Source organism: Acipenser ruthenus, chromosome 8, assembly GCF_902713425.1.
Source record: "Acipenser ruthenus chromosome 8, fAciRut3.2 maternal haplotype, whole genome shotgun sequence".
In the NCBI taxonomy this organism is placed as follows: domain Eukaryota; kingdom Metazoa; phylum Chordata; class Actinopteri; order Acipenseriformes; family Acipenseridae; genus Acipenser; species Acipenser ruthenus.
Window position 1 is genome coordinate 20,766,131 of NC_081196.1, and position 24,257 is coordinate 20,790,387.

The 24,257-nt window shown below is 37.4% G+C and overlaps 1 protein-coding gene across 4 annotated transcripts in view; it reads left to right on the top strand.

The window, feature by feature from the left end:
- The first annotated feature begins 19,479 nt into the window (after positions 1 to 19,479).
- The window catches only part of LOC117407395 (cell adhesion molecule 2-like), a 635,128-nt gene continuing 630,350 nt past the window's right edge, over positions 19,480 to 24,257 (top strand). Inside the window, exon 1 of one of the 4 annotated variants that reach the window (XM_059028693.1) lies at positions 19,480 to 19,833. In XM_059028693.1, coding sequence (XP_058884676.1) covers positions 19,773 to 19,833 — 61 coding nt within the window. In that variant the 5' untranslated portion in view covers positions 19,480 to 19,772. The remainder of the gene's footprint in view (positions 19,834 to 24,257) is intronic. The other 3 variants (XM_059028692.1, XM_059028694.1, XM_059028695.1) reach the window with 3 other exon arrangements.

A 24,257-nucleotide genomic window follows, 5' to 3' on the forward strand; every position in this document is an offset into this window, starting at 1 on the left:
TGATTTGAAATCCTTGTTAAAAACAAATAGTACATTTGTATATTTTGCAAATATTATTTATTATTATACCATTTTTAATATTTTTTGGGGTGGCATGGCTTATATGTGAAAAACTATAACACATCCCCCAACCAAACATATTATATCATTGGAAATGTCTACTTAATGCCTTTCTGTTGATATATTGGGTTTTAATTTCTGATTTACGGTTACCAAACTACAAGAGCTAACACAAAGTTGTCATATATTCATGGAGGTCTCCCTTTCAAATACTGACCAAGCCCAGACATGCTTAGCTTCTGAGATCTGACAAGATAAGGCAAGATCAGGCTTCATGGTGGTAAGGTTGCTGGCACAGGGTTAAACGCCTCCACTGTTTTTCGTATATAGTCTTTTTACTGTTTTCTTATTGAGTTTATATTTGTTTCTATGTACTAATCTAGAAGAGAATTGTGATAGCGTTTAGTGACCATTATTTTAAATCTTCGCTGTTTCATGTTTAAATGCAGTCACCCTTGTGATTTGTTGGAGGTGATTCTCTTCCAATCTCTTGGACAGGGTGTTTTGTTTGGATTTGAATGCTGGTTGAGCACTGTATGATATTTTTATTATTTTGGTCATTTTGACTAAATTACAATTTCATCTACGTATGGCACTTTGTTTGTTTATTTTATGACACTGGTATGTTTTTATTTTAATTGTGTAATTATCCACGTGGCGACTCTGTCGCCCTCATGGTTATTGGTGGTGGGCTGCCACTAGTCTTTTTTTTGCAGTATATTTGCTATTAGTTTAACTACACAGTCTGGTTTGTAAAAGCTTTTAGAAACTGTGCTCCAGTCTTAAATATTTTGGGGTTGTTCCCAGTTTATAAATAAATTGTTCAAACTGTACCTCCCTTTGTTCTTTCATTTAATTGAAGGGTTCTTGTTTTGCAGGGATTTACATACAAAATTAAGGTTTAGGAGTCCGCCTCTCCTAAACACTCATAAGTGGGTGGTGTAGTTTTATAGCTCCACAAGGGGGCGCCACAGAAAGATAGAGAGAAAAGGAAGAGAGAAAGCAACCCAGACAGACACATACAGACAGTGATGCCCACGCACAAAAGCACGGAAACAAGATTGCTATTGCATAGCACTTTCACCCATTCCAAGCAAACATTACATGCATTGAATTAATTTAGTTATCAGCAAGAAATAGTTAAATGTTACAGCAGTATTTACAGTAGCTGAGCTGAATTGGATATGTCTGTAGACTCGTCAAGTTGCAAAGCATATTTGGGGCTCTGTTCAACCTGTTTGATCAGCTGAACTTGTCCCTGTGCATACACTGCTACTGTTGCAGGAAGAATGAGTGTTTATACCACTGTGTGTGGCTTTTTACACTTAGCAATTATGTAGGAAGCCATTACTGCTTTTGCAGGGACTGGTGTTTGTTTAGTCATAACATACCGTTGACCTTTCAACTCTCACACTTTCTGCTGGAAACATTCTGCTGACTTATCGGTGCGCAGCGTGTTTGGTCTGCAAACGCCTCTTCAGTTTTACAGGTTTCATGCTATCATGCGCTTCTAAACATAAACCAGCTACTGATCTATCGTAATAAGAGCAGACTTAACTCTGCAAATAATAGTTTACTGTTTCTGACCAACGATTACTAATGTGCACACCACCAGCTGATAATCAATTCTAGATGAAGTGTAGTGAGGCAATGAAGAAAAAGTAAAATTATTTGCAGTTATTAAAAATTCTGTTGATGGTGACCTATCCGTGCTGACATTCACTGAACAATTAAAATCTCCTCCCATAACATAGGGCCAGTCCATGCTCGCCGTACCATTAAATATGTCAATAACCAATCACTATAGGCACTTTCAGATTTCCTACATCATAGTTTGCATCGTGGTTGTTTCAGAATTACCACATACAGAAATAGTGCATTTAAATCATACTCATGCCAAAATCTGAGAGCTTTACTTAGCATGTTTGAAAGTGATATAAAACTGATGTGTACAGGCTGTATTATGTTTTATATTTGTCACAGAGCCAAATTATGTAAATTAGATGCCTGGAAGTGAACCCCCCCACTGAGACACCTCATACATCACAACATCAGATTTTCCTTAGAGGTCCCCATCCAAGTACTGTTCAGGCTCAGTCTCGCTTAGCTTCTTGGGTCTGCTGTGATGATGATGAAATGACTGCTGTTTCAAATTGTTTTAATTACACTGTGCATAAACAGTATTTTATCTGTGAAAAAGTATTTTTCATTTACTTTAGAGTTGTAGAAATCAACCAACCCTTCACTTCAGTTTTATTTCTCAACTAATTCCTAACCTGCCAAAGCAGTTATTCACTAATGGCTAAGTTGGTGCTGCTCATCATAAGTAAGTGGTAGGTTTACTGAACCTCTCAACCAACTTTCATTTTTTTAGTTGGGCAATATTCATTGAGTTTGATATGGGATGCTTTTTTGGAGCTGTGATAATAACTATGCCAAAGGCTGCATACTGTGCAAGTTGTTGATCGGCATCTAATTGACATCTTTTTTTACAACAAATAAGAAGGTATGCTTTTCATAATCTGAAGGGTGGGCTATTGCTATTAATCAACTTCAAACATGCAATAATCAAAACCGTTCTTGTTTTTAGTGCAACAGTTATACCCTAAAAGCTGGGTACATCAACAGTTTTGTTACTCTTTTAGCGTTCTCATAGTGGAAATAACTCAAAACCACTGTAATTAATCCTTCTATTATGGGGTTGTAAAAATGTTTCATGATGCATGAAATAAGGTTGTGAAACACGGATCGCACAGCATACCAAATGCTTAAGTAAAAAGAAAAATCTGCAACTCATAGCCTCAGAATCCCCTCTACCGCTTCAAATAAGACTTCCTTAGTGTGACTTTCTAATAAAGTAGAGCCCATTTGAATCCTGACATTGTATTTTTTTCTTATGTTTCCTTGTTTAGTTGTTTTCAACACACACATACTTGCAGGGCAGATTTTTTTAATGTTTGCATTTCATAGGAAAAGCCATACGATTAAATTGCAATTTGTTTACATTTCTCTTCCACTATGATCCTGGCAGTAGCGGGAGTGCGCTACCCCTGATTGCTGTGGGCGTGAAAAGTAATTAAGTGCCAATCAAACGCAGAGCTATGTAGAGAGTATTTTTTACTGCTTTGAGATTTAGGTATGGAAAGGCAGCATTTAACAATAAGCATTAGACACATACAAGTTGTCAGTGCTAAAACATGCAGTACAAATAAGGGTGGTGTTGATAATATTAATAATACAAACCTCTTTGTGGTATCCCTTACCACTCCTGATATCATTAACATGTTTATGGGTGTAGTATGGACGTGCAGCTGCAGAGGTGCTGATGCCCCAAATTAAACAAATCTCACATGCCAGTTGCTCTTAAGATACATTTAGCTCTATTGCAAAAGCACTGCCCTAAGTTAACATTTACATGTTCCCCATTTACAACGTAGCCCTTTATACAGCAGAACCAGTTAAAAGGTGGTATGGCTGTGGCTCCCATTTTCTCCATAATTCCATACTGTGTTGTCTAAGCTGTCATAATGGCTGTGTCAAAGACTGTAGAAGTATTGCATAAGCTGTGGATAGGCATCCATTTTTTTCATTTTTTTACAGGTATTTTACGGTTTTGGTAAGCATTAAACTAGGTCAATGATTTTCACGTACACAATGCAGGATCTAAAAAATAGTAACAATTGAAATCTGTGTTCTTATATGAACAGTAGTAGAATCCAAAAGTTCCCATAGGTTTCAAAAACATCAATAAATATTTTAACACATAAATCTGTTTTTGTCAAGCATCTGTACTCCTTGAACTGCCTGCAGAATTGGAAGCTTGGTCTCCAATGAGGTGGCACACATTCTTACAAGTTTCTTCATAAATAATGGTTGTGTTTTGCTGAGAATAGTACTTATAACTTGTATAAAAAGAATTGAGAATAAATCTTTCTTCGTCATACAGTATAAGGTTAGAATTAGTAACATTTGGAAGTTGAGCTACCTAATACAAACACAGTAGACCATACTTGCCAACATTTGGAAACTGTTCAGCAGGACGCTTGTCCATCGGGGGGCGGAGGGGTGTCATACACATGGGAGGGGTCATACGCAAAGAGCACTTATTATCATAAAATAGACGTATCCCCCCAACTCAACACCACACAACCATCATGACAGTAAAAATAGACATAATGAAGCGTTCTTACCTTTGTATAAGTTAGTGATCAGCAGATGTGTCAGCCGCACGAAGAGCACAGTGTGTGGTTTTCACTAACTGTGCAGAATAAATGATTTTTTTCCTATGGGTAAATATTGGGACTTTCTTCCTATGCATCGGGACGCGGGACATTTACTAGGAAATTGGGACTGTCCCGACCATATAGGGACTGTTAGCATGTATGGCATACAGTGCAGCAGCTCATGGATTGTGCTGACCTCCCTAATTTCTAATATGGAAACGTCATCCAGACATTAAAATAAAAATGACTTTGAACATGTGTCTCTAAATTTAAAAATGCAACCACAGTTATTTTCGAATTGGGGATTAAACCACCAAATTCTTTTCCCTATGCCTTCTGCTGGGGCGTGAAAGGCTTTACAGGCTAGTGAATGACACCTTCCTAAAGATTCCTAAACTAGTATGCTTCTATAATCACATTTATACCAGCTGTGTACTTAGAACAGAATATTTACTGAGCCTTTTCCTAATTAACATAGAATATTTTAAGGTATCATGATCTAAAATAAAGATTTTCTTTTGTTTGTTGATTTTAATAAGTTGTGTAAAATAAAAAAATAAGAGAGAGAGAGAGAGAGAGAGAGAGAGAGAGAGAGAGAGAGAGAGAGAGAGAGAGAGAGATGTGAGCTAAAGCCAACTTCATTTACAACAATTCCAGGGTCTCATTAGGAAGAAACAACTGATATCTTGAAATATCTTTTAATTTTCCAACTTTAAAATAAATAACTCATTATACTGTTCAGTGTTTAAGAATCAGCCACTCTGTTTTCTGCTTCATGATTATAATAGCCTATTTATACAGTAAAATACATTATTATAATAGCCTATTTATACAGGGCTCATCAGCAATTGAAAAAAAAAACTTAAATTAGGTAGCCATGTGTCTAGTGTTAGCAAGCAGCATAATACAAACACAGGATCAGTAACAAACTATAGAAATGTTAGATAAGCCGAGTCAAAACAAAGAAGACGTGGCTATTCGGGTCTAAAATTCAAACTGTAAGCAGCAGGTTGAAGCGAGGTGGCTGTGCTGGATCGTCTTAGTACTGATTTAACTTGCAAACAGGAATACTTCTTGTCTGCGCTGACTTTCCAGTTTGGTTTCTGAAAGCTGCTGTTTATTTTACGTTCTGTTCAGCCACCTCTGTGGTAGCCTTTTGTTTAATGCGTGATTCTGGAGCTAAATAGCGATCGATCGTATTTTCTCCAAATACACATTAAGATATAGAAAACAATTAACTCAGTCTGCATGTAGTTTCTTTGTGAAATATCTTAAAACGATCATCAGCCGAAATATACTTTGCTTTTTTTGTCGTCCATATCTACTATTTTCCCTCCAATGCTGAAAACTAGATTTTAGCAACCTAAATCAAAACAATGCAGCACCTTTGTCCCGCCCCCTCCTGCACAGTACAGAGCACATAAAAACAGTAAAGACGCACTGATAGGCTGAAAACTTTGTCATTTGAATAGTAAATAAGAACGTTAACTGCTTTGGATAATTTATTTTGTAAATGTTACTTGTGGACATTTTTTGTTTGTTTGTTTTTTGCTTAAAAGTTAAGTGCAATGCACACGGGACGGTGAAGGAATAAAAAGGGCTATCTGCAGAAGGAAGACACGTAGGTAGTTCATTTAAACACGTTTTCTTTTTTTTCCTCTCTGTACTTGTTTGTATGCATCGGCCCCTAAGAGGTGAATTTCGCTGTGACCGCTCAATTTCACGATTTCCGCGAAATCGCGAATTAGGTAGGTCCCTAGTTATGAGTGACGGTATAAATAGGGGTCGAAGCGATGTAATCTGTTCCTTCGTTTTGGTTAATGGAAAGTGACCCGGAAGGACCTGTGTTTTTGTGAATCCGTATCGTGAGTGTTTGTTTGTTCTGTCTATTTGTTGCTTGCTATCGCTAGACAGCTAACACGTTCTGGAGCTGTCGCCAGAGGCCAGCAGAAACCCAGAACAGCACTGCACTTGTATCACAAATAAACTGTATTTGTACCACAATCACTAATTCACGTACTAAACTGACTTGTGTAGGTGTTTTGTGTTTAATGTGGGGATACAATAACGGGACTATTATTTCGGGACCAGTAATACATGCCGCTGTATTACTTACCAGCATTATTATTTACTGTTTGTTTTTGGTTTGGTTTGTGTTTTGAACCTGGAAGAACTGTAGATCCAGTGAGATAACAGTATTGTGACTGTTTTGTTTGTTTGTTTATAATTTGTCTTGTTTGTAAATTACTAGACGGCTAACACGATTCCGGAGCTGTTGCCAAAGGCCAGCACAAAGCCGGAACAGCACTGCACTACTGTCACAAAATAAACTGTATCACCCACCAAGAGCAGCACTGCACGCACCCAGGACTGGTGACCATGTTAGTATTATTGTGGGGTGAATATATTGTGTTTATTGTTTGGGACTGCAGGTACTTACCAGTGTTCATTCTGGGAGTGGAGAACGAGTGAGCCCGCTTTGTCCAGGGGATCCAGGCGTTAGGTGTCAAGGTGGGAATGAGGCCTCTAGTAGCCATTGGGAGGGAGTTGGGAAAGATCCTCACTCCACCTGTCCTCGCTCGGACTGCCACAGCTCAGAATGCCCTTGGACGTGTGGCCCTTAGACGGCTGGCGCTTAGAACAGCTAGTGTTCTAAGATACTGATTGCCAATTTATACTATCCTGTAGGCCTGGAGCCGTATTCCTAACACATGTGCAGGTAGACTTATGGCATAGTGGTTGTAAAATAGAAATGGAAGTTAGACTGAGAAGTGGGTGGATAAAGCATCTACTCTCTTCTTACTTTGTAAATCTATAGACTGAATCTATAAATAACTTAACACTTTAAAATAAAGTAAGCTATTTTGTTTAAACTCTTGGAAAATGTTTTCTAATTTGAAAAAATAATGTCTGAGTCAACGTTTCCCACTCGACTGGATCAATTTCAACCATACACCCCTTGTGGTTTATTATTCTACAAAATGTAGTATTATTCTACAACATGGATTGGCTTATCTGGACATGCCTACAGCTGTTGTTTGAACAGTATTATATAATCTAAAGCCACATTTTCATCTGCCACAAGGATTTGTATGGGAGAGTTTTGAAATTAGTCTTGTTCATTTCCAACAACAACACACAGATCAAATGAGTTTAAACTGAGACTCTGTCACCCCCAGTTAGGATTCCGGACTAACAGAAATGAGTCTCTCCCACTCGCTGATAGAAGTTACATTTTGGACAAAGCTTAAATATTTGAGCGCATTACATGTTTGCGTGCAATGCTGTGGAATTTCAAATGGCAAACAGCAGGTGTAAATAAAAATAGGGCAAGGTGTTTTGTATATAATTAAGATGTTAATCAATTTCCTTGGATGTCTTTTCATCAAAATATCATAATCACAATCTAGAGACGGTGGTGAGAGCACTCAAATGTGTATAAAACACGTACAGTAAACAGTGTTTACAGTATATATATAAAAAAAATGCATTCAATCTACAGTATAAAAATAAATTAGAAATAACTTTGAACATCCACAAAAATATATGAACATTTTATTCAGGAATATACATTTATTGTAGCCAATGTATATCCTCTAAAGCCAAAGTATAAATGATTAATTTGTACTGGCGGATACATTCAATGAAGCCTAATTGAAAATCTAGCATCAATTGCAGTATACCAAATTTAGTCCACTTGATATGCTCAACAGGGGGATGAACTGAGTTTGATCCACTTTCAAACTTTCAGAAAACAGCACTTGGTGAATTGGTGAATCTGTCATTAAGGAGATGTTATTGTCCCATGACAAATGAGACTGAACACATATATAACATTTACTTGACTAGCATTATTATGAATTTGAAGAAAAATTACTGTAGAATTTTGGAGTAATGATGCATCAGTCAGCCCTGACAAAGAAAATGCACCTAGACGCAATTAGTGAATTGGTAAATTGCTCTTGCACATTCTAGTAATTTGCAAGAAGGGAACTTTTAAGACAAGGGCTCCTCAAATAAACTCAACTGGTTATTTAAACAGAATAAAAGTGTTCAACAACAACAACAACAACCACCACAACAATAGTAATGATAATAATAATAATAATAAAAATGAGTTTAATACAGATACAGGTAAACTAATTATGATAAAATTATATACAACTATAATTTGTATGGTCTTAGACACTCTCTTGTGGTATCAGATGGTCTCAAATAAATTATTAACAATATTTACAATGATTCTTTACAATATTTGCCAGCAGCGCTGGATCACGGATCAGCCCTACCTAATACAAATCCCTGGTCAGATCTCTGTTTGGAGGGATTTCTGACCTGCAAACCATTTACAATGCTTCACATTTAAACCACATTTTGCTGGTTTCATCCAGTGCTTAATTGGGTCCTGATACACAGTTTGGATGGTACCATTCCTGACATGTCATGCATTGTACCATCAGTTGTGTTGTATGTGCCATTCTGCAAGGACAGTGCATGTCAATTGCTATAACTGCATTATCATCTTCTCTTAGTTTTCTTTTTAATTCTGGAAATGTGGTTACATGCCTTCTTTTTAAGCAGCTTAGAAGGTGAGCTTGCATCTTTTTCTCAGCATCATGTTTTCAGGTCTCTCTCTGGCAAAGTGATGCTGCGAAAGCTATGGCAAAAAGGCCACAATTCCCACCGGTTGTTTGTTTTTGAACAGCAGGTACATTCACAACAAAATGGGATGCTTGTGGATTTACCATCCTGGAAAGTGCCTGCTCTTCTTTTGGATCTATACCACTGTACATGCTATCATACAAACAAACCTCATTAGTACTACAGAACACATTGCTGACTGTGACCCAGTGGTTGTCGTGCATTTCACAATCTGGACAAAGGGAGATCCTGGTGTTCACCACCCTTGTCCAGTGAAATTCATAATAATGCTAGTCAAGTAAGTGTAATATATGTGTACAGCTTTATTTTTCACAGACAACAGGGGGATTTCAATTTTTTTACTCCCCGAAATGGCAGATTCACCAATTGCGTTTAAGAACATTATCTTTGTCAGGGCTGACTTTTGATGCTTAATTACTCTGAAATTCAATTTATTGTGTCTCCAAAATGACAGATTCACCAATTGCGTCTGAGTGAATTTTCTTTCTCAGGGCTGATTTTGATGCATCATTACTACAAAATACTACAGTAATTTTTCTTGCAATTCATAATACTGCTAATCAATTAAGTGTAATATAAATGTACAGTTTTATTTTTGACGGACAATGGAGGAATTGTGAATTATTGCGTCTCCAAAATGACAGATTGACCAATTTGTCAAAAAACATTTTTCTTAGCCAAATGTAGTACGTCAATACCCCAAAATGCTACAGTATTTTTTCTTGAATTTCATAATAATGCTAGTCAAGTAAATGTTATGTATGTGTTCAGTCTCATTTGTCACGGACAATGGGGGAATTTCAATTTATTGCGTCTCCATAATGACAGATTCTGCAATTCACCAAGTGCTGTTTTCTGAGCCAAGTTTGGTATGTAATTTCTCCAGAATTCTGCATTAATTTATCTTGTAATTCTTAATAATGACAGTCAGGGAGGTCTACTGTAAATGCAGTCAGATTTTCAGTGGTCAAAGCAAATGATTTTTTAGTGCTGATAGCTTGACCAAGAATTTGAAAGCGTCTAATAGCTTGACCGCAGTCAATAGTCCATGGAAATAAATTGTAAAAAAAAAACCAAACATACTTGTATATTGTTGTGTAGTCAAATATGTTACAGTTTACTGCACGCAAAATCGTCAATAATGTTTCCTTGTTTTTTAGCTTGACCAAGAATTTGAAAGCGTCTGATTGCTTGACCGCAGTGACTATTGTGGAGCTACCATTAGTAAACTAAAGTTTGAGCACCCTTCTCTATATTAACTTTTTCAACTTCATATAGTGTTTCTTGTTTGTTTGAACTGTTGCCTTTTTATTCAGTAAATCAGGAAAAGTTGTTGTCAAGCTGTGCTACAGGATTTAACGTAGGCTTCAGTTTTTTCTAGTTTTATTCTGAAATGTATTTAGCACATCCCCTAAAGTGTAATTTTCTGTCAGATTCATTCAGTCGTTCATAATATCTTAAAACAGAGAATTGTACCTGCTGTAAATGGGTGGAGGTCTAGTTATACATGCATTATAACTTTGAAAATACTGCACTTTAAGACAGACCTACCTCGTGCAGTAAACAAACATTTCAGTCAAAATCTTTATAAAAGAAGATAAATTGCGACATTGAAGGCACAAGGACCTATTTTTCAATAAATATATATTTCACCACGTGATCAGGGTCCGTGGGACGAATAATTTCAATGCATTTTATTTTTTTGGAAATTTTTAAATTGTTCAGGGTTTTTTTTTTGGTTTCTTTCAGTCCCTTTTGTATATATGGCCATAATTCCTTTATTTATTATCCAATTTGTTCAATTTTTTTCGCATGTTCCCTACATGTTGAAGTTTCGTTGTACACTGTCAGATTTGAGCTGGCCATGCTAAAAGAAATGTTATAAACAGTAAATGTTTTTTTTTTTTCTAAAAAGCGTCTCTCTTTTTCTGTGGTTATTGTTATCTGTACTAAACACGGTGAGTCTCAGACTATTTTATTTATTTATTTATTTATTTATTTATTTATTAATTATTTATTATTTATTAGTCGCCAATTGTTGTTTTATAATTTTCTCCCAATTAGGGGCTCTCGAGTGGCGCATCCAGTAAAAGCACTCGCTAGAGTGCAGGATGCGCTCTATAGCCTGGACGTCGCGAGTTCGAGTCCAGGCTATTCCACAGCCGACCGTGGACGGGAGCTTCCAGGGGGCGGCGCTCAATTGGCCGAGCGTCGCCCGGGGGGAGGGAGGGTTAGGTCAGCCAGGGTGTCCTCGGCTCACCGCGCACCAGCGACCCCTGTAGTCTGGCCGGGCGCCTGCGGGCTTGCCTGTAAGCTGCCCAGAGCTGCGTTGTCCTCCGATGCTGTAGCTCTGAGGCGGCTGCACCGTGAGTGCACAGTGTGTAAAGAAGCGGGCGGCTGACGGCACACGCTTCGGAGGACAGCGTGTGTACATCTTCGCCCCTCCCGAGTCAGTGCAGGGGTGGTAGCGGTGAGCTGAGCCTAAAAAATAATTGGGCATTTCAAATTGGGGAGAAAATAATAAAAAAAAAAACTAATTGGCAATGACTAAATTTAAAAAAAATACTACTGCTATAATTTTCTCCCAATTTAGAGTAGCCAATTATTTTTAGGCTAAGCTCACCGCTACCACCCGTGCACTCACTCAGGAGCAGTGAAGACGAACACATACTATCCTCCAAAGCATGTGCCGTCAGCCGACCGCTGCTTTTCACACTACAGACCCACCATGCAGCCACTTCAGAGCTACAGTGTTGGAGGACAACGCAGCTCTGGGCAGCTTACAGGCAAGCTCACAGGCACCCGGCCAGACTACAGGGGTCGCAGGTGCATGGTGAGCCGAGGACACCTTGGCTGACTTGTGCGCCGCCCCCTGGGAGCTCCCGTCCACAGTCGGCAGTGCAATAGCCTGGCTATAGGGCACATCCTGCACTCCATGCAGAGTGCCTTTACCGGATGCACCACTCAGGAGCCCCCCAATTTAATTTATATTTTTTATGGACGCCTAGTGTGTGCACATTAATTTCATGTATGACATATACCTGTAACCATTATAGTTAGAGTTATAACCACAAATCTAACAACAGTAAAAAATTGGCAAAAATAGCTCAGACCTATGTCTGTATCTGTAATAAAATTAAATTAAGCAAACTTGTGAAAAATAAAATGAAAAGTTATAAAAAATTTAAATAATTTCACGGGGCTCTAGTGAGAAGTAACTGGTTTTTCATAACTCTGAGTTTCATAAGTTGTTTTTGTTTAAAAGGCTGTTTTGAGCATATGTACAAACCAGAATCAAACCAGATAAAACTGGTTCTAAAACCACAAACTTCTGCTAACACACCTCCTATGAAGGGGATCCACCTCTGTTAATTGATGAAAGTAGGGGTATATTGATAGGTATATTATCAATATCCCCCTTGATAGGTATATTAAAGCTTGTAACAGGTATTCTGTTGCTCGGATTCCACCTGCCGAGCTCTATTGCTCATATCCCATCCTGTGAGACCTGTGAGTTTACTCACAATGCCTTATCCTGTACTACTTTTTGATCTGTTGGTTCCTGAATAAAACTCTTTTGATTAAACTTACCTGAAGAATACTGTCTGATTATTTTAAAGAAATCGAACCTTACACACATTTCATTATATCGACTGAATTCATGTTATTAAATAAAATTAGACAAAATGCAATTTAAAAAGGTGAACGGTGTATATTCAATCAGTATAAAGCGATTATGCTAATAGTAGGGACCCCTAAACTATACTGTAGTCAATATCAATACATACCTTTTCTGCCATTCTTGTCACTGGATGGTTTTAGAGTGAACTTAAGGTTACAAAGAAGTTTCCTCTTTCTGCAAAAACAAATTGTTTTAAAATGTTATACATAACACAATGCAATCACTGTCCCCCATCAACCTACCACCTGTTCAAACACCCCTGACATCTGTGAGTTAGCAAGGATGAATGAATCATGAGCGAAACCGTCGAGCCCACTTGAGGTGTCGTGGGCTAGTCGATGAAACACCGAGGATGGAAGGTGCCCACTTGAAGACCCCAGAGATGTACCCTACTTCGTTCAATCCAGACGGTTGTCATGCTGATGCGCTGGGGAGACCGCATTGTGGTTGATCCCCGGAGCTAGCATCGCAGCCGTTGTGTGTGCTGATGTGCTAGGGAGGCAAAATAAGCTGATCCCTGGAGCCAGCATTACACTTCAGCCATCAACACCAGGCAGAAGGATATCTACATCATGATATGGAAGGAATCGCAAATGGATGGAGACACAGATGGATCACATTAGTTTACTGTAAAGCTACATCTTAGTTGGTGCTTATCTTGGCAAGAGCAGAGTTCAAATCAGCATGAAGTTTAACATCTACTCTCGTGTAATGGAAATCATTAGTATCTACAAAAAACGTCAACACAAAACATACATTATGTACTGTACAAAAAGTCCCAAGTTATAAAAGATGGTAAAAAGTACATAACTTAACTCTTGACTTTTTTATTTTACATGTTTCTGATCCCATTGTACCTGTTTCTGCTGCAGATATAATAATTATTGCTTTCTAGGTTTAAAAAAAACATAATTTACACTGAAATCTCTGATTGTGTTAAACAGTTTTTTGTGCAAAGTCAAGTAATTGTAAGCATCATATTTACTCAAAAAGCCACTGAGAAGTGCTTTAGTTTGAAGTTTGGGTCCCCCATGGCCACATTGTTTTGTTACACTCTTTGCAGGCACACAAACACACAACCTGCTGAAAAAAAGCTTGTGTATGCCATCTAAAAGCTCTGCTGCATAAAAATGATGCATTTCTCTTGGTGTTGAGTTGATACACATCTAACAAAGGTAACTGCTTTCCATTTGAAAGCTATAGTTGTAAAGTACCAGTAAAAGGCAAATAAGTATTCAGGCCAATCTTAGTAAGCACTAGACCAGAGGTTTGTTATCAGACCTTTTAACGTTTAAATTCCAGCAAACGTTATGTGGCAAGCTGCTATATAACTCATACTGTATTTTACGACCACACCACCCTCAGATTATGTAGAGGAGAGGGACCTTTATTGCAAGATAAAATAGTCCAAAAATACCACAACAAGTTCCCTTCAAACAAATGAAGATGACAAAAAGGTGCAGTTAGAAAATTCTCACCAGCGTCTTTATTATTAATACATATAAAATATAATAAAAAAGTGAAGGCAAAAGCAAATAGCATCACTGACTTCTTTATAGGAACAAACACTGGCCTTGCCTCTCAGATATAAACTATTGAAGCTTGACACTAGGACAATTCTCTGTGCACTTGCAACAATAACGTTCCAATTAACATGAACAACCAAAATATCGACCAAAACATTAACACAACAAAAGTAACTAATAATAATAATAATAATAATAATAAATCAAGCCGTGAAGAGCCAACCACCAATTCCAACCACTAGGCAACCACTTTAGTCAAAGAAAAACAAATTAGTTTATCCAATTAGTATACTTCACTTTAGCAATATTAAGTTCAACACGTTACTAACCCAGCTCACAACCGTAGCTTTAGCAAAAAACAGATAAATACCTGAGGAACAATCCAGTAGAAAGTTAAGAAGAGTACCCTCTCTATTTTCACAATTATAGTACTGATACACGTTGTTACCCAACTGACCAAATCGCTCTACAATATAAACAAGATTATAAATGACAAAACAAACAAGAGAGATAAAAGCCTAAAAATTATATCAGGGAGAACAGTGAAGTGTGCTCGATTCCTACAAGAACAAAAGATACTGGTAAGCCACCTTTACAAACTAAGCAATTACATACAGTAAGCAAGCAGTGCAACTGTCATGGCAAATTTTGCCCCTTGGCAAATCTATATTATATTATATTATATATAAACCTGTGTCAGCGTTTAACATAGATATACGTGTGATGTGTATAATCAAGTCTACAAATATTGCCAGTTTTACTGTTTTGGTTGTAATAGAACCAAAAAGAAAGGAATTTCCTTGAAAAAAATGTCGTTAATGCATCAGATAGGTTTTTAACCCTAACTCTGCATTCTCTTGAATGTTTTTTTCCAAAAAATGCATCGGTGGTGTGGTCAGGTGCAGTGAAGAAATCAGGTCCACACAATTTTTTCTCCCAACACAGTCTGTGTGTTTTAATAATAAAAATAATAACAAACACAAATAAGTCCCCCCCCCTCCCCCTCCCCCCTCCCCCCCTCCGATAGAGGGCTGCCCCGCAGCTGACTGCAATGGAATCGTCCTGAGTACTTGCAGCTACACGCCCCTCCTAATATGGTCACCTTCCGGTTTCCACCTACCACCGAGGTGGTAGATCTAGGAGGCAGCATACCTTCCCCCTTACACAGCGCCCTTTCTAATCAGGAGGGAGACGTACAGTCAATTGTACTGCTACAGGCATGATGGCTTTCAGGTTTAGAGTTAATCAAGTAAACAGTTTTTAAACTGAAGCAGTTTTAAATTTAATTTGAAAATGTAGGTTTGGCAGCCATCTTGTTTAACAAAACAACACCATTTTGCCATATTTGAAATCTATTGTCACTGGGATGATGCCTACCAAGTTGGGAGTAAGTTGGTTAAATGGTTTTTGGGCAGAAGCAGTTTGTTGTTTGGTGCGTGTTTTGGCGAATTTGGTGGCAGCCAGTTTGAAAGTAAAATTTATCGCAGCAACTTCTGCTTCGCAAAGTTGAAGCGGGTTTGGTTGCTGATGACATATGCCAAGTGTCAGATCAATCACTTCACCGGTTCCCAAGAAGAAGATTTTGAAATGTTTCTAAAAAAAATGCATCAGACGGCCATTTTGGTTTAGGGCAACACCATTATTTTAAGAGTGAGTTGTACAGTGACAGGGATGATACTTGTGAAATTTGGAGTTAGTCAAGTAAACCGTCTGTCAACTGAGGCAGTTTTAAATTTAAGATGTAAATGTACGTCTGGTGGCCATATTGTTTTACAAAACATCGCCATTTTGACATATTTGTATTCCATTGTCTCCGGGACAATGTCTACCAAGTTTGGAGTTTGTTGGTCAAACGGCTTTCAAATAAACACAGTTTGCTGTTAGGGGCACATTTTGGTAAAATTTGTGGCAGCCATTTTGATAGTAAACCTTATCGCAGCTACTTCTGCTTCGCAAATTTGAAGCGGGTTTGATTGCTGATGACATATGCAAAGTTTCAGATCAATTGGTTCCCAAGAAGAATATTTTGAAAGGTTTTTCCAAAAAATGATACCTACCAAGTTTCATGCTGATTGGTTACACGGCGTATGAACAGGAGCAGTTTGAAGTTGATGGAAGAACAAGAAAAATCCTAACAATAACAATAGGCTTCCTAGCTATTCTGGCTTGGAAGCATAATAATAATAATAATAATAATAATAATAATAATAATAATAAGCAGACAGAATGGCAGTCCAGTATCAGATGCCCTCCGGAGTTATATAGCTACACCGAAACCTAAAAGGAGATATTTCTATCCTACTTGGGAAAATGAATATTTTGTTTTTGAATGGTGCAGCGGTGGAATTATAATCTGCAGTAGCCAGAGATCATGCCAAGAAATGGTTTAAAAAGATGACGAAAATAGTAACATGTCTGCAGCAGAAAATGTGTTTGTAAGAGAAGCGAAAGAAAACAGGGGGGTCAGGTGTATGTTGACATTTGTAAACTTAGCACAAAATGACGCACAGAATGAGCTTTGTCTTGCAGTTTGGCAAAAGCTGTTACAATTTACAACAGGTAGCGTCTTTGAAGAAATGGCCACAAAAATTGACTGCAATTCCTCTTCCTTCCAAAGACTGGACTGTAGTGCATAAACTATTGCCAGAAACAATGAGAAATTTGCCGACTGCCTATGCAGTTAAACCCTGAAATCAGCGGTAGATCTACCCTGTGTGTGCAGAATGTGTGCTGAAAGCACTGACCAGAGACACGAGTCAACTTATTATTTACCATCGTGTTTGAACCTAACAGAAATATCTGGAGGCTGTAATGCACAAAATATAAGTGCAGCCATATTCAGTTGTTTGGAAAATTAACAAAATGATGATCCAGTACAGAAAACTGTGTGGTTTAAATCAGACAGTGCATCAGTAATGCTATCACAGCATTATGAGGTATGCTTATTTGATATTACAATTAAATGTACGTAATACTAACAGACGAAATATATGATCGTGTCCTAGTGAGGTCCGTATTTTGTAAGGTGTCCATCATGTAACATGACTGTGCCGACCCCTGCATATGATATGTGTTATTTAAGTTGAATTATCGCAATTACATCTGTGGCCAAAAGTTTTCCAGTACCTTACAGAATTAAGCAATGTTGCTTCATAAAGTCCAATATAACCTGTTATATATAATGTTACGTTAACATTTTGAATTACATACTGCTTTTGCTTTGTAGTTTTTCCATATAGGCTACTTAACGAAAAACTGACAAAAATTGAAAAATGTAACTGTGACAGGGTGGAAAAGCCCTGCTGATTTAAATGTATTTTATTTTAGAACAGGGTACTTCCCGCCCCTCTGCATTTGTATTATTTTGTATTTGTTTTGTATTAGTATTATGATTTATTTAGGTATAAATATGGCAGCAAAAAGCGAAGTTTTGTTATTGATTGGCAGTGTGGATAGGGAAGCCCCATTCACACAAAACCCAGTGCAGAAGGTGACCGTTTTTATACTGGTCACCAGTATAAAACCCTGCAGTTTTTCCCTGCTCCGGGTGGAGTGTTTTTGGAGTAGAGAGCAAGCGAGAGAGGAGAACGAAGCAAAACTAAAAAGAAAAACAAACTATAGGATCAGTGAAGGCAACTGCCCAGCCTGACCTTAGGTCTGCTTAGTTTTGTGTTTGTAACTTTGTTTTTGTTTGAATATTTATTTTGCTCTGTAAGTGTTGTTTCTGTTCAACAGTTTTATTTATTTTTGTGTTAATAAAAATAGCGCTGCAGTGCGCTTTGCACCCGAGTACCTTGCCTGTGAGTAGTTCCTGCTTCGGGCCTGGCATCACCAACCTCAGCCGTCCTGTCACATGTGGTGTCCAGCATGGGACTCAATTGCACTGCAGATGCAATTTATTTCTTTTAATACTTTTTGGAGGAAAGGGAGAGGATGGGAAGAAATAGGCAGCAAAAGGGGACACCTGGGAGGAGGTGGTGGTCCCAGATTCCCACTCAATTTGGACCCCCAGACTGTGCAGCCGAACAGGAGGACTGAAGGGGCAATTAACAATCAATGTAACTCTAATCTGCCTTTCGCTTTAACTTATAGTAAGGATCAGACTGAATGGAATTTAAAAATTGTACTTACAAACTAAAAGTATGGTTAAAACAAAAACAAATCTGTGATCACTAATTGTAAATACAGTATTTTATTGGATTGGCACTTTAGTATGTTATTATTAACTGTGGTATATTGTAGATTTTGCCAGTTGTTGTACTGCAATTATCAAAATCAGGAGTAGGAGGTTAATTATTATTATTTTGGTACTTTGAATTTTAGCTGTTATTATAACTATGTATTTGTTTGGAGGGAATAACTGCATTATCTTTGAGGAGATAACTTCAAGTTATTTAAACTGTTACTTTATTTGTGTTTTCTTTTTCGATTTTTGTGTTTTGTTTATTTATTTTCTATACACCTGCCAAAGACAATTAGCTCACAGCTAAATCTGGGTGCAATACATTATTATTATTTATTATTATTTATTTCTTAGCAGACGCCCTTATCCAGGACGACTTACAATTGTTACAAGGTATCACATTATACATTATTTCACATTATACAGATATCACATTATTTTTACATACAATTACCCATTTATACAGTTGGGTTTTTACTGGAGCAATCTAGGTAAAGTACCTTGCTCAAGGGCAACAGCAGTGTCCCCCACTGGGGATTGAACCCACAACCCTCCGGTCAAGAGTCCAGAGCCCTAACCACTACTCCACACTGCTGCCCTAAATGTATGTTGTCCCTGTCAAATAAATACATTAATAATAAATAAATGTGTGGACAAATTGCTTTGCATATACTGGACAGAGGACAGAAGTCTTTGCCATAACCCGTGTGACAAGGATGTTGCTTCCGAGAGAAACAAAAAAAATAAAGAGGGGGGTGTAACATGAGCGAGGTACTTTCGCGTTTGATTCTAAGCATGTATAATGAAGCTATGCTTGAAATGTGTAATTACTTTTTGAACAAACTTCTCTAGTACTGCAACATTTTCTTTACCAGTGTCTCCAGCCGCGACAGTTTCTTCTGATTGGGTTACCAACACGAGCACCACGAAGTAAGGCGGGTGCATGACAGGGCCAGTAGAAGAAGCTCGATCGGAAAAAAAAAAGAAAAAAAGGTCTTAATATTTTATTGATTGGATGATCAATTCTATAACCTTGTTTTGATTGGGAGACAGACACATCAGTTTTCATGCAATCCTTTCTGTCTGCTGTTTAGTTTCCCTCGGCTTCTCACGCCCAGCAGTTTCTGAAGCCACAGCTCCAGGAAAATATTATAAGCGCCTGCGATTGGCGAAGTGCCTTCATCTATCAAACAAGTAGGCGGGTACGTGGCTTGCAGCGGCTTTGCACCGAGAGGCTGGAACTGCACTGTCTCAGTCAGAGCATCTCTTGAGCTCGCTGTAACGGTGTACTACAGAAGACAGCAAATAATTCCAAGAGGAGAATATATATTAATAGTGGTAATTTACACACATCTGGATAAACTGCAGTTTTCCACACGGAAAAGAAGTGAGACAAAAAAACCACCTCAGTGATACTAGAAGGAAGCGAGAAGAATATGATTCTCAAGCAGCATTTACTCCTTACTCTCTACAGCTTCTGTGGGATTCTTCTAAAAGGTAGAGGAAACTTCGTGGTTTACTATGTTTCTAGATAAGAGCTGAACAAGAGCTGAAGTCTTTGCAAAATGTAGTTATTTGCCAGTGGGCCCCCTAAGCTGTGCAAGAGAGAGATCCTCTTACAATTCATAACTTCAGAGGAAAAAAGTACACTTTCATAATCATAATGTCATTTTAATGGGCTCAGTGTATTTAAATGTATTTTTGATATGGGGTTTCAGTTCCCATTGCATCACCGTATTGCATAGGGAAGTATATCTTTTTTTCTGCCTGTGCAGACAGCATCCGGAGAATTTAGTGGATGTGTGTGTACATTGCGTAGCAGATATTTAAACAAATCGCTTTTAAGTAATTGAAATTATAAACAAGTTTTAAGTACATTTCTCAACGATCACACCCAAAATGGAGGGAAGTCAATGCTATATAATGCCATATAATGTAAACCTCTGTGAAATCCTCATTGAGCCCAAAGATGATGATGATTATTATTTTTTATTTCATTTTTAGTATTGATACTCGAAGGTGCATGTTTTCACATATCATAATGTCATTTATTTTAAACTTGGTATCATTAAGTAGATGTATTATATTGTTTCTTTATTGCTTTAAAATATGTTGAATAAGACAAGAGCTGGACTTTACACACATGGGTAGATTCCGCCATTTAAGATTAATAGATTGATGCATACTGTTCATATGTATAACTAACAAAATATTAAAAGTTAATTTGACTTAATTTAAAGTTGCCTATGGTAATTTTGCTATGGTTGATTAAAAAGTCAGCGATATTTTCACTATTTCTGGAGTCATGTTAGATGTTACTAAGGTTTCACTTAGAATCAAATTCTTTTACATGTGAATCGCTGTGCATTTCTGCTGATTTCATCGACATTCTTTAAATAATTATCATTTATGCTTCTGTTGGTGTGGTGTGGTTGTAATTGTAATTGAGATATATTTTCTTTATAATTCAAGTTTTTATGATTTAGATTGGTGATGTGATTGATATGTTGAGTATGTTAGCTGCATTTCAACATTTCACAGTGGTATGGTATTTGCAGCAGTCTGCATCTTGGTGTCGTCGTAGCATTATCTTTTCATTCAAGGATGCTTAGGAACGTTGCTGTTCTGTTAGGAGTCTTTTAAACGCATTCCTTTACATTTGTGGTACAACAACTTAATGGTTTTTTTTTTCTTTTCATTTTAGATATATTCATTTTAAATTAGCAACACAATAAGAATCGTAATTTCTCTTACTCAAATCAGTCATTGGTGCCCAGTATTAAACATCAGGACATTTGAATTGTTAATTTTCTAATTTGTTTCACTCACTGTCCCAAGCAGAAAGACCAAATCTCGTGCAAAACAAATAAATAAATACATAAAACATACGATAAAACGTTGTGAACGCGTTCACATCAACACACAGACACACGGTTGCAGCCAAGGTCAAATGCCACACATAGGGAGGTTGATATTCTCATTGAAATATAAGGGCCATAAGTGAGCCCACAGAAAGAACTTGGCATGCCTGACACGCACATGCAGTTTCGTTCCTCCACATAGGGCTGCTTTTGGGATCTAACCTGCCATTTAAATGCTAATTGAATTAAAAAGCAAAAATGGACAGCAGTGGTCTAATGGTGCTCTTTTTCTAAAAGACTAGACTGGATGATTTTCCAATCATCCAGTCTAGTTAAACCAATGCCCATCCTTCATATTGTAACAGTTTTAGATTCTTACTCAGTAATTTTTTTAAACATTGGCATTACATAAATGTTTGAAATACCTGCCACTCATGTTTAGTTACTTTAAAATAATAGAGTTTGAAAATCTTAATTAATATACTTATTAAATACATTATTTTAAGCCAAGTTAGATTATTGGTATTATCTAAAGTGAGTAATTCCAAAATTAGACTTTGAGCACAACTTTGGAATAAGAATTGCTACTAAGAACAAATTACTGCAAATGCTGCCAGCAAGCTGATGAAGATCGCCCTGCTAAAAGAAAAATCATGCAACTACTGGTGAGCTGACCAGTAAGAGTTGAGAACTTGAGGTCATTACTTACATTTCCAACAGGGCGTTGCAAACCTGGTACTGTAAAATAACAACAACAACAAAAAAGGAAGGAAGCAGAAACGTGTGTATTTGCAATTTGTGCAAAAAAGAGATTGCTCTCCAGCAGGCAATTAGCAAGTAATCTAAGAGAATCCACTTGAAACACTTGTAAGAAAAGTGTTATCTAAACAATGGGTGAATGAAATGGCTGTGGTTAGAAAACCACTGCTGAGAAAAGGTAATAAAACCAAACATATATATCATGGCCAAGAAAATTCAAGGACAAGTTTTTAAGTTTGTATGGATAACAAATGCCACTGCAAAACAGAAAGCAGAGCATATCACAAACTGTCATTTAAAACAAAAACAACAAAATCTCTACACAAAACTGACAATTATTTTTATGTAATATATTACAATGCGTGTTACAGTGGGCCCTATTCACAAACTGTTAGGGACCATTTTAAGGAATGTTTTGTCAAGGACGTATTTTTTACAGTTTATTTTGATAAATCAAGATTAATTAAAAATATTGTAATGAGCTAATTATGCATTAATGTGATAGCTTTGATATACTGTACTCTTAGTGCCTGACTGAGTGGGCGGATGCTGGTAGCGCACAAGTCAAATACCAGCCTTATCCACACAATTATACAACACATAGAATACTGCATGTGCTAGTGTGTGATATGAGAATTGAATGCACACTCGAGGGAGGGAAGTATCCCACCCCGAGGGTGGGCATTCAATTCTCATTTCTTACACACTACCCCTTGCAGTATTTTTTATAATCTCTGGTGAGCAATTTTTTTCCTGCCAGTTGTAAAGTTCTGTGCTGCTTGATGTGTGGGGGCTTACTCCTCTTAGTTTATGTCAGTGAGTTATTAGACAGAGTGAACTGCATAAAGAATTGTATTTAAAATAGTAACAACTTTGATAACTTGAACAAAATTTTAAATCGGTTTTGCATTATGTGAGACAGTACAGAGTGCCAGTTATGTTGTTTTTTTGCCGTTAGGTTTCCGTGGCAACTTGTTTTTTTCGACTGAAAAAAGGTTAGAGAACATGTTAAAATTACACACTTTAACATTTTTTATGTACAACTATTTTTCCATTTTTATGTTCACTAGTTTGTTCCGAGGGTGTTTGTGTTTGCTAAAATTTATGTGTACCTTTTTGTGAGAAGTGGCTTACCTTCAGTCAGAATCAGAGTGTATTACAAAGCATATTCTGTGGCAGGGAGATTTTTCGGGTGGCCGATTATACATGTTTCCTCATGGTAAATGTAGTTGGGCCCGAAGATTGAATACAGAGTGCCTGTTGCCGAGGTAGTTTTGATGTTGGAAACTTGCATCTCTCTTGGATTTACCTTACTTTCACTGGACGTGGAGGGCTCTGGAGGGTTTTCTTTGTCAAGTACACACAAGAGAATTGTGGAGATCTGTTGCTGTTTGACAGCTCGCCCTGGGGTCGCGCTCTGTTGCTGATATTAATGAGCGCGTGTTTCCCATATTCACAAACCAAACTGTTAGCTTTGTCCTGGAAAATGCCATGTTCACAAACAAAACAGATTGTCCACAACACAAAACTGTATGTAAATATATTCACAGTGCACGCCACTTAATTGCATATCGGATAACTGCATACTCCAGAAATTCACTATTTGTTTACATGGTACTGTATTGAACTCCGCTGAAATGCATATCTGATAATTGCATAATTTGCTTAATTGCATGAAAGATAGCCAGTTGATTTCATAGGCGTCTGTATAATTAGTTCTAATAATGATATTAATTGGTTAAGGAGGTATACTACACTTACTTTATTATTATTATTATTATTTATTTCTTAGCAGGCGCCCTTATCCAGGGCGACTTACAATTGTTATCACATTATTGTTACATACAATTACCCATTTATACAGTTGGGTTTTTACTGGAGCAATCTAGGTAAAGTATCTTGCTCAAGGGTACAGCAGCAGTGTCACTCACCAGGGATTGAACCCACAACCCTCCGGTCGAGAGTCCAGAGCCCTAACCACTACTCCACACTGCTGCCCCACTTTAGTTCAATGAGTTGAAGTTCAAAAAAGCTAGAAAATAAACAAAGTCAGTAGTCAAATGCAGCAGAGTTTGATCAGTGTGCAATTTCCCGAATTCAAAAGAAAAGGGAGAAAATTCTTGACGAATGGCAGAACAGCAATCCAGGCAGAAAACGACAGATTTGGGAAAGCAGAAGACGCGGAGGCATGCTATTGATACAATTATTATGATTATTTTAATATCATTGCAGTTAAGTAAAAGCTTGTGAATGCGAAGGGTAATTACGCCTTGATAGCTTCAAGAGAAAAAAAAAACAAAA